Source organism: Panulirus ornatus, chromosome 57 (assembly GCF_036320965.1).
Source record: "Panulirus ornatus isolate Po-2019 chromosome 57, ASM3632096v1, whole genome shotgun sequence".
Lineage (NCBI taxonomy): Eukaryota > Metazoa > Arthropoda > Malacostraca > Decapoda > Palinuridae > Panulirus > Panulirus ornatus.
The window spans coordinates 26165653-26177661 of NC_092280.1; the positions used below are offsets into that span (position 1 = coordinate 26165653).

At 42.5% G+C, this 12009-nt stretch overlaps 1 protein-coding gene across 3 annotated transcripts in view; it reads left to right on the plus strand.

Moving 5' to 3' along the window:
* LOC139766323 (sodium-coupled monocarboxylate transporter 1-like) overlaps positions 1-12009 on the plus strand; it is a 70995-nt gene that overhangs the window by 52707 nt on the left and 6279 nt on the right. For 2 of the 3 annotated variants that reach the window (XM_071694816.1, XM_071694817.1), the window contains 7 exons: positions 3079-3665; positions 3903-4091; positions 4756-4910; positions 9470-9610; positions 9880-10101; positions 11432-11550; positions 11720-11877. In XM_071694816.1, the coding sequence (XP_071550917.1) occupies positions 3339-3665; positions 3903-4091; positions 4756-4910; positions 9470-9610; positions 9880-10101; positions 11432-11550; positions 11720-11877 (1311 nt within the window). In that variant the 5' untranslated portion in view covers positions 3079-3338. Of the gene's footprint in view, positions 1-456; positions 810-3078; positions 3666-3902; positions 4092-4755; positions 4911-9469; positions 9611-9879; positions 10102-11431; positions 11551-11719; positions 11878-12009 lie in introns of those variants that run through there. The other variant, XM_071694818.1, reaches the window with a different exon arrangement.

Consider the following 12009-nt stretch of genomic DNA (forward strand, 5'->3'; position numbering starts at 1 on the left):
CCATCATTTTCATGAACACCCTTTAGGGATGAAATGGTGAGTGCTTTGGATGGACCTCAAAATTCACACGGGCGGACGGCTTGAGATAATCTCTCCCCCTAATCTAGTGTTTACCGGCGGTTAGGATGGAAGTGTAGACCGGATGCTCTGTGGGGTCAAACCTACGTAACAAACACTTGCAACACTCAGGTGCTGCTGCCTGGGAAAACCATCACTCTACACATTTTACAGTTTATCTTAGAATCATAACCAAATCTCTCAGGTTACATTTATCGAGGATAACCATCAAATCTTGTGTATTTGGAATGAAGCCAGGGTTAAGTGGACCTCCGTGGTTTATTTAATTCTCGTTCTCTCCATAGCTTCGTGAAGGATAAGCATCAGCGGTATTTCTCAGAGATAACCCATTTCCTGACTTTCCCAATTCCGTTCCCTCCTCCGGTAATGGAGAAATTCGGAGTTCCAGAGAGCTAGTGATGGGTGAGAGTGGCAGCTGCCTTCCTCTCTTCACTCAGGCGTTCTCAACATTCCGTCCCAAGATATAAACAAACGCCCATCTCATCTCCCCTTCCAGAATAGTTTCGTCAACAATCACAGTTCTCCTATGGACGTGAGGTGACCTAGATTGGAGAAGTAGTTGAAGGCTGAACCCCTTCAGCAAAACATTGCGACCCTTCAGCAGGAATTTACGACCATCGAGCACGACCCATAGGTAATGGTGGTCTGGTCTTCGACCTTACCATGTAGGGTCAGGCTGGGCCACCATATCCAAGGATTGTACCTTTGTTCTGAAGCGGTTAATAGCACAGGTGTGTATACATGTCCACCCACTTCATTATTTCAAAACGAAAATTCAAGTACAAGAAACGGAAAAGTACCTTCATACGTCGTAATTGATATATATATATATATATATATATATATATATATATATATATATATATATATATATATATATATATATATATATATATATATATATATATATATGTGTGTGTGTGTGTGTGTGTGTACATACGCTTGCGCGTAAGCGACTTAAAAGCTTCGTGGTGTGATTAAATCCATTTATAACGGATTACGTCACCGGCACAGCTTTGAGCTCACCGGTTAAGACGCTGTATGACGCGACACACATACACAACACACAGCACATCAGTACACCGTTCTAAGACCAAAAATTCTTCCACAAAAAAAAAAAGAAAAAAGCTCATAAGACAATCCCAGCTTCTGTCCCTATGGACTTACCATAGTGTCAGACCCCTAAACAGCGTTTGACGGCACTTTAGGAATTATACCGGCAAGAAAGTCGCATCTCAGTTGAGGTACATGCCTGTGGCTTGAGGTGTTTTTCGTCAGTTACTCGCTTATCGGCGGACGTTACCCGCGTCTCTAAAATCCTCTCTTGTGGATTCTCATCGAGTTGAGATACACGACAGATCCTCTGTGATCCCATATGGTTGGCAGATGGGAGCCTATTTCAGGTAATTTCTTCGGTTCTGCCTTAAAATCAACAGATTAATGATTTATAGTTTTGTGTGGTCTCCTTTAGTGTCTGTGTCCACTACAAACGCGTTTCTAATCTCTTACAGCTTTGTCCTTACTGTACTTGCTTCCAAAAGCGCTAGTTAGTCACGGAACTCGTGTGTAGTGTTTTTTTTTTTTCTTTCTGTGGCCATAAATGTGTATGATTATTTTCTTTTAATCAGTGTTGAGTAGAGGTGTAATCTGAAGCCGTGTCCTGTGTCATGCCTAACGGTAGCCGCTTCCAAGTGTTCGGTTCCTGAAAGTTGTCTCTCCCAGTGTTCAGGTCCATGAAACCACTCGTTCCCAGTGTTCAGTTCCTGAGAGAATTCCCGCCAATTGTGTTCAGTCCCAGAAAGTCCTCGTTCCTCGTGTTCACACCCATGACTGACCTTAATATCGGGGGTTTAGTGTTCATAGTGATGTCATTTACAGCCTTGCGATCTACAGTAAATAGTCAGTCATTCAGGGTACTCAGTAATCGAGTTTGCCATTTACATTGTTCTTTAATCGAATGTTGTTATTGTTTACAGTATTCGGTAAACGAATGCTCAGTCTTTTAATGTTCGGTAATGGACAGTGCGCACCCGTTTACAGTATTTGGTACTCAAGCGCTTAGTGATTTACAGTGTTCGGTGGTCGAGTGCTGTCATTTACACACTGATCGGTAATCCATTAATCCATAGAGCCCACTCGCAGTATTCGATGATTTACAGCGTTGTCAATATTCTGCGACCTACAGTCCTGCCATTTACAGTATTCGGTTATCAAGTGTCGTCATTTACAATGTCCAGTGCCTGAGTGATGACATTTACACCTTCATAAAGTATGAATGATTTACAAGATTCAGGCAGTTCAGTGATTCACGATTACCAGTGATTTACAACCATCAGTTCCCCATAACATTCCCTAATTTACAGCTTACTTCACAGCATTCGGTATTTTACGTGTTCCATTTTTTTTCATCAGTATTTCTCTGCAAGTATGCACTCACTATAATGAAATTAAGGAGCTTGAAGCATACTGTTCTTAACAGTATCTTGCAGAACATCCACCTGTTGGAGGTTTGTATGTTCTATGAACTGGCTATGTCGCGCGTGTTGGGAAATGACCGGTGTAGACCCCATTGCTCACCAACGTGAGACGAAGGGTATTCGAGTACATAGTATTCGAATAGTTACTTCCTATTAGCCAGGCCCATAGCCTATCGGTTAGCATTCCCGCCTCTTGCAGAGGGGTCCTGGGTTCGATCCTGGCTATTGGAGGTTTGTATGTTCTATGAAGTTGCGCGTTCCTACGCACTATGTTCGTGTATATATATATATATATATATATATATATATATATATATATATATATCACTGGGTGAATGGCAGTTCTCAAACATTATTTACACCTTTTGAATTTTTACTTTTTATCGTAGTCAACATTGAAATCAGGAAAACTACTGATTTCAATTAGTATGGTACTATAATTAATAGTCTTTGCTCTCTGGGTTAGAAAAACTACCTACTTTCAACTTGTAAAGTACAAAAATTAATGTTGTCTGTTCTCCAGTTTCAGATTAACGGAGTGAGAGCAGGTCAGTCGGCCCAGAATATACAATTCTGTAGCCTGAGTACCCTGAAGCAGAGCTACAGTCGCTCCCAGGTCTTCAGCGTGCTTCACGCCTGCCTGGCCCACATCCAAACCAGGTTGGTGAACTCAACAGTAACGTCGAGAAGGAGACGACCGACCTCGCTCGGCGACCGTTCTTCGGCCACTGCACCGACTACCGAACCACCAAACCTCCTGAAAGACTCCAGCCCCACACCAAGATGGCTCTAGGGGTCTTAGACATCGTACTGCTGACGCTGTCGGTGCTGGCGAGCGCCGCCATCGGCGTTTACTACGGCGTGAAGGGCCTCAGGTCGACGCCCCTGGAATATATGTTGGGCGGACGGTCCATGAAGCCGCTGCCGCTTGCGCTCAGCATGATGGTGGGCACGGTGTCGGCCATCACCATCATGGGCAACGCGGGCGAGATGTACGCCTACGGTACCCAACTCTGGATGATGGATGTGGGAATCGTCCTCGCTCTTGTCATCGTCGCCAAGGTCTTCATTCCCATCATGCACCCACTACACATGGTATCCCTTTATGAGGTAAAGTTCGCACTGCCTTTTACCTTCTTGCGCGCGCGCGCATCTGTATGTCTGTCTGTAAACGTAATATGATCGTGAAAAAAAAAAATCCCAAATTACCAATCATGCTCACGAGTCAAAATCCAGCCTTTGAGAGGTTACCATTTAGTCAGCCTCGGTCATCACCTCACGTGAGACACCCTCTTCACCATGCACACGATTATGTTTACTACAGCACCAGTGCGTCTTTTTCTTCAGTACGTGGAGCGGCGGTTCAAGTCCAAGTGGCTGCGTCAGGCGACGGTGGTGTTGCAGCTTCTGGGTGGATACATCTTCATTGGGTTCCTGTTGTACCCTCCCTCGATCGCTCTTCAGGCCTTCACCGGCCTCCCCATCATCGCCAACATCAGCATCATCGGCGTCACCTGCACCCTCTACTCCGCCTTCGTAAGTACTCGATCAGCGTCTTTTGTTAAAGAGCTCAGCATCTGTGCCTTGTGATATCAGAGTTGGATTGTGGAGTCCCAACATCCTCCACCGGGTTTAGCTGACCTTCGAGCACAGCTGCACAATCCCTGGGCATGTCCAGAATGTCTCTTGAGCACGACAGTACGACCTTTGTGCATGATGGTTTGACCTTCGACCCGACCATTTATGGTCAGGTCAAAGACCGGATTGTCACACTCAAGAGCTTTTTCGTGTGTAGGGATCGTACTTTCTTGTTTAAAACGTACATTGTATAGAATCCACCGACGCTGTTTTGTCGAGTTAACAGCATTAACAACATTTCAAGATAAAAAAAAAAATCGTGGTTAAATGAGTGATGTGTTTATTGTATGAATTTGCATGATGGTAATGATGAGTAACATGTCTTGCATTGCAGGTTGTGTTCTTGAGTGGCGGTACCTTGTATGTTGCAAGGCGATGTTAAGACGGCGGTGTTGAATCTCTGTGTTGTATGGATGTTTTGAAAGACCGGTGTTGAATAAACAATGGTGCTGGGCAGTATGAAAAAGCTTGCTTTTTTTTCCCCCCCAGTGAACAGTTTGGGTGTTGCATTGTGAGGGAGGGGTGAAGGCAATAGTGCTGACCATCATACTTTGTATTGCAGGGTGGGGTGAAGGCGGTGGTGTACGCAGACGTGTTCCAGTCGTTGGTAATGATCGCTGGAGTGTTGGCCATAGTGATCCAGGGTTCCACCATGATCGGTGGTCTTGACGTTGTGTGGGACATCAACTACCACAACCACAGGATTGAATTCTTGAAGTACGTCCAGAGGCAGATAAGGAAATCTGAAGTTAATTTTCGGGAAATGTACCCCTCTAATGGTACCTAACCTCCTGAGCACAATATAATGACCCTTGAGCCTGATGCTGCTATAATCCCTGGGTATGATGACCTAGCCTTTGACATTCAGCTCAGACACCAGGTCATCATAGCCGGTATGTACATATATATATATATATATATATATATAAATATATATGGGTGGGTGAGTGGATGCGTAGAAGGCGACTAAAAGGGGAGGGAGCGGGGGGGCTGGAAATCCTCCCCTCTCTTTTTTTTTTTTAATTTTCCAAAAGAAGGAACAGAGGGGGCCAGGTGAGGATATTCCAAAAAAGGCCCAGTCCTCTGTTCCTAACGCTACCTCGCTAACGCGGGAAATGGCGAATAGTTTAAAAGAAAAAGAAAGATATATATATATATATATATATATATATATATATATATATATATATATATATATATATATATACATATATATATATATATATATATATATATATATATATATATATATATATATATATATATATATATATATATATATTAAGAACAGAGGATTGAGCCTTAGAGGGAATATCCTCACTTGGCCCCCTTCTCTGTTCCTTCTTTTGGAAAATTAAGAAACGGGAGGGGAGAATTTCCAGCCCCCCGCTCCCTCCCCATTTAGTTGCCTATATATATATATATATATATATATATATATATATATATATATATATATATATATATATATGCATTATACATGACAGCTAGAGACAGCGTGAACGAATGTGGCCTTTGTTGTCTTTTCCTAGCGCTACCTCGCGCGTATGCGGGGGGAGAGGGTTGTCATTTCATGTGTGGCGGGGTGGCGACGGGAATGAATAAAGGCAGCAAGTATGAATTATGTACATGTATATATATGTATATGTCTGTTTATGGATACGTTGAAATGTATAAGTATGTATATGTGCGTGTGTGGACGTGTATGTATATACATGTATATGTGGGTGGGTTTCCTTGCGCTACCTCGCTGACGCGGGAAACAGCGACAAAGTATAATATATATATATATATATATATATATATATATATATATATATATTTTTTTTTTTTTTTTTTTCCGCTGTCTCCCGCGTTTGCGAGGTAGCGCAAGGAAACAGGCGAAAGAAAAGGCCCAACCCACCCCCATACACATGTATATACATACGTCCACACACGCAAATATACATACCTACACAGCTTTCCATGGTTTACCCCAGACGCTTCACATGCCCTGATTCAATCCACTGACAGCACGTCAACCCCGGTATACCACATCGATCCAATTCACTCTATTCCTTGCCCTCCTTTCACCCTCCTGCATGTTCAGGCCCCGATCACACAAAATCTTTTTCACTCCCTCTTTCCACCTCCAATTTGGTCTCCCACTTCTCCTCGTTCCCTCCACCTCCGACACATATATCCTCTTGGTCAATCTTTCCTCACTCATTCTCTCCATGTGCCCAAACCATTTCAAAACACCCTCTTCTGCTCTCTCAACCATGCTCTTTTTATTTCCACACATCTCTCTTACCCTTACGTTACTAACTCGATCAAACCACCTCACACCACACATTGTCCTCAAACATCTCATTTCCAGCACATCCATCCTCCTGCGCACAACTCTATCCATAGCCCACGCCTCACAACCATACAACATTGTTGGAACCACTATTCCTTCAAATATACCCATTTTTGCTTTCCGAGATAATGTTCTCGACTTCCACACATTCTTCAAGGCTCCCAGGATTTTCGCCCCCTCCCCCACCCTATGATCCACTTCCGCTTCCATGGTTCCATCCGCTGCCAGATCCACTCCCAGATATCTAAAACACTTTACTTCCTCCAGTTTTTCTCGATTCAAACTTACCTCCTAATTGACTTGACCCTCAACCCTACTGTACCTAATTACCTTGCTCTTATTCACATTTACTCTTAACTTTCTTCTTTCACACACTTTACCAAACTCAGTCACCAGCTTCTGCAGTTTCTCACATGAATCAGCCACCAGCGCTGTATCATCAGCGAACAACAACTGACTCACTTCCCAAGCTCTCTCATCCCCAACAGACTTCATACTTGCCCCTCTTTCCAAAACTCTTGCATTCACCTCCCTAACAACCCCATCCATAAACAAATTAAACAACCATGGAGACATCACACACCCCTGCCGCAAACCTACATTCACTGAGAACCAATCACTTTCCTCTCTTCCTACACGTACACATGCCTTACATCCTCGATAAAAACTTTTCACTGCTTCTAACAACTTGCCTCCCACACCATATATTCTTAATACCTTCCACAGAGCATCTCTATCAACTCTATCATATGCCTTCTCCAGATCCATAAATGCTACATACAAATCCATTTGCTTTTCTAAGTATTTCTCACATACATTCTTCAAAGCAAACACCTGATCCACACATCCTCTACCACTTCTGAAACCACACTGCTCTTCCCCAATCTGATGCTCTGTACATGCCTTCACCCTCTCAATCAATACCCTCCTATATAATTTACCAGGAATACTCAACAAACTTATACATCTGTAATTTGAGCACTCACTCTTATCCCCTTTGCCTTTGTACAATGGCACTATGCACGCATTCCGCCAATCCTCAGGCACCTCACCATGAGTCATACATACATTAAATAACCTTACCAACCAGTCAATAATACAGTCACCCCCTTTTTTAATAAATTCCACTGCAATACCATCCAAACCTGCTGCCTTGCCGGCTTTCATCTTCCGCAAAGCTTTTACTACCTCTTCTCTGTTTACCAAATCATTTTCCCTAACCCTCTCACTTTGCACACCACCTCGACCAAAACACCCTATATCTGCCACTCTATCATCAAACACATTCAACAAACCTTCAAAATACTCACTCCATCTCCTTCTCACATCACCACTACTTGTTATCACCTCCCCATTTGCGCCCTCCACTGAAGTTCCCATTTGCTCCCTTGTCTTACGCACTTTATTTACCTCCTTCCAGAACACCTTTTTATTCTCCCTAAAATTTAATGATACTCTCTCACCCCAACTCTCATTTGCCCTCTTTTTCACCTCTTGCACCTTTCTCTTGACCTCCTGTCTCTTTCTTTTATACATCTCCCACTCAATTGCATTTTTTCCCTGCAAAAATCGTCCAAATGCCTCTCTCTTCTCTTTCACTAATAATCTTACTTCTTCATCCCACCACTCACTACCCTTTCTAATCAACCCACCTCCCACTCTTCTCATGCCACAAGCATCTTTTGCGCAATCCATCACTGATTCCCTAAATACATCCCATTCCTCCCCCACTCCCCTTACTTCCATTGTTCTCACCTTTTTCCATTCTGTACTCAGTCTCTCCTGGTACTTCCTCACACAAGTATCCTTCCCAAGCTCACTTACTCTCACCACCCTCTTCACCCCAACATTCACTCTTCTTTTCTGAAAACCCATACAAATCTTCACCTTAGCCTCCACAAGATAATGATCAGACATCCCTCCAGTTGCACCTCTCAGCACATTAACATCCAAAAGTCTCTCTTTCGCGCACCTGTCAATTAACACGTAATCCAATAACGCTCTCTGGCCATCTCTCCTACTTACATACGTATACTTATGTATATCTCGCTTTTTAAACCAGGTATTCCCAATCACCAGTCCTTTTTCAGCACATAAATCTACAAGCTCTTCACCATTTCCATTTACAACACTGAACACCCCATGTATACCAGTTATTCCCTCAACTGCCACATTACTCACCTTTGCATTCAAATCACCCATCACTGTAACCCGGTCTCGTGCATCAAAACCACTAACACACTCATTCAGCTGCTCCCAAAACACTTGCCTCTCATGATCTTTCTTCTCATGCCCAGGTGCATATGCACCAATAATCACCCATCTCTCTCCATCAACTTTCAGTTTTACCCATATCAATCGAGAATTTACTTTCTTACATTCTATCACATACTCCCACAACTCCTGTTTCAGGAGTACTGCTACTCCTTCCCTTGCTCTTGTCCTCTCACTAACCCCTGACTTTACTCCCAAGACATTCCTAAACCATTCTTCCCCTTTACCCTTGAGCTTCGTTTCACTCAGAGCCAAAACATCCAGGTTCCTTTCCTCAAGCATACTACCTATCTCTCCTTTTTTCACATCTTATATATATATATATATATATATATATATATATATATATATATATATATATATATATATACACTCATAGGATTTACCGGTCTTTGCCAGCAGGAGATTACATTGCAAGTGAAAAGTCACCTTTGGTGAGGCTGTATCAATAGTAGCTCAGTCTCATCCAAGAACTTTGCACTCCATAGGAGTTCACAATTCCCTGTTATGGGAAGCAGTGCAAACCATTAGCTACAGGAGCCTCTGGAAAAATCCTGGGTAACACAGGACTCTTTCCAAGAAATTAGTCTAGAGATAATTTTAATAAATCAATAAATAAATGCAGGGTTTGATTTGTGAATTAAGTTTGATATTCTTGCAGCCTGAACCTCGACCCGTACCAGCGGCACAGTCTGTGGCTGTGTGTCATCCTGGGTTTCTTCTTCACCCTGGGCACCTATGGAGTCAACCAGAGCCAGACACAGAGGTACTTCAGCACAGGCTCCGTCACCCAAGCACAGTGGTGAGTGCTCACTTTTAATATGCTTAGCTGTTCTCACATTTTCTTTACTTTTGTTTGGCTGTTAGTGTAGACCAAGTCTTGCCATTAAACTTATACCCTCTAGGTGCTTGGTATTTGACCTGACATAATAAGGTCTGGACAAAAGCAGTGCCATCTTACCCAGGTCATATCATTGTGTTCAAAATGTCACTGGCAGAAAGTACTAGTTTCTCCACTGTGAATGCATCCAGAATCCCTCAGAGAACATGATCCACCTATCACCCATACAGGGTACTCTACTATGCTGCCATGGGTATGGTATTCCTGCGTGCCCTAATTCACCTCTCTGGTCTGGTCATCTACGCTCACTTCAAGGACTGTGATCCTCTCACCGCCCCGAACAGCATCCCTGATCCATCGACTGTGGTGGTCAAGTATGTCCTTCAGATTCTAACACAGATCCCAGGCCTGACTGGCTTGTTTGTAGCAGCCGTGTATGCTGCTGTTCTTAGGTAAGTCCAAAGTCTCTCATGGTCTCACTGTTTCTTAATTGACATTTGTTGTGTAAAACACAATAAAGTCTTGTCCAACCATTGTGATGTAAAAGTCATGTCCAGCTTTTGTGGTGAGGTAGCACCAAGAACAAAGAAATGACAACATTTGCTCACATACACTCACTAACTGTCATGTAAAATGTATTGAAACCAGAGTTTCTTATCCACAACCAGGCCCAACAGACTAATATTCAGGCTTTCAGCATAAGCCATACATACATTAAAAAAATCTTAGCTAACCAGTCAGCAACACAATCACCCCCTTTCTTAAAAATATTAACTGTAATCCCATTCACTTTCCCACATTTCATCTTACAAAAGGCTTTCACCACCTCTTCTCTTTTCATCATACTGATTGCCATGATTCTCTCACTTTGCATATATCCATGTCCAAAACATTCCACATCTGCCACCTTATTGCTGAATACATTTAAAAATCCTTCAAAATAATTACTCCATCTCTTGGCCTCATATTTGCCTGTTATCAATTTCCATTTGCCCCTTCACGTTTGTTCCCATTTATTTTCATGTTTTCTTACACTATTAACCTCCTTCCAAATAATTTCCTTAATTCTCCCTGAAGTGTGCTGATACTGTTTCACCCTATCTCCCATTTCCCTGAAGTGTGCTGATACTGTTTCACCCTATCTCCCATTTGCCATTTTTTTCAACTCCTGGACCTTCCTGTTGCCCACCTGCTGTTTTCTCGTACATCACTCTGTCACTTGCACTCCTTCCGTGCAAATAACACCCATATATCTCTTTTTTTTATCACTAGCAACTGAACTTCCTCATACCACCACTCTCTGCCCATTCCCATTCGCCCACATTCTGTATGCCACACACATCTTTCTCACATATAAGCACTGCTTCCCTCAATACCTTCCATTCCTCACTCACCCTTAACTTCCTTTTACCTCACCTTTTGCCATTGTTCACTCAGTCTTTCCTGGTATCTCTTCACACTGACATTCATTAAACTTTCTTGTTCACATTTTCTCAATAAATTTACTGATTTTCATAGTGCTAGAAAATATGTTTTAGATCCTCAAATGCTTTATCTTTAATTTCTGACTAAATTATGCAAGATCAAAATATCTTGAGTTTTGTTCAGACCAAATTATCTTGAGATCTACTCATGTTCACAGCAGAACTTATAATATAGGGTCAAAGTGACTTGACCAAAAGATAACTTGTTTTATACAACATTAATAGAGTATTTGATAGTAGTTTGACGTCAATGCCCAGTGTCTTGGGAGAGAAATCATCAACCCTTTTGTTACAACAGTTCGATATCAACTCAGCTCAACTCTATGACGGCTCTCCTGTGGGAAGACTTCCTGAAGGTCTTGCCAGTCTTCAAAAACTGGAGTGAAGTCAAAGTCGGTGGGCTCCAGAAGGTTTTAGGTGAGAAGTTTGTTCTGAAGGCTTATTATGCTCATGTTAACATTTGATTGTCAGTATGTAAATAAATGATTGTCTGTATACACTAGCATAAGAAATGCAAACAGCTAGATGCTATCTTAGTTACATACTGTGGAATGTTGTGTAACATATACATCATATTTACTGGCAGTGTTTGCTGCGGGTGTGTTGGGCATTGTCCTGGGTCTGGCTGTGTCACAACTAGGATGGTCTTTCCTGAGAGCACTCTTTGCAATCAACGGTGCCCTCTCTGGCCCGCTCATTGGCCTGTTTCTCACAGCTGTCTACCTTCCGTGGGTCAACATAAAGGTAATTACTAATCTTCCTTGAACTAACTTCAGTTTTTAAGTAGAGCCTGTATCTTTTCCAGTACCTTCTTTAGAAGTGCTAATAACTCTGTCCCCAGATCCACTATTAATCCCACTCTGCACATCTTTGATT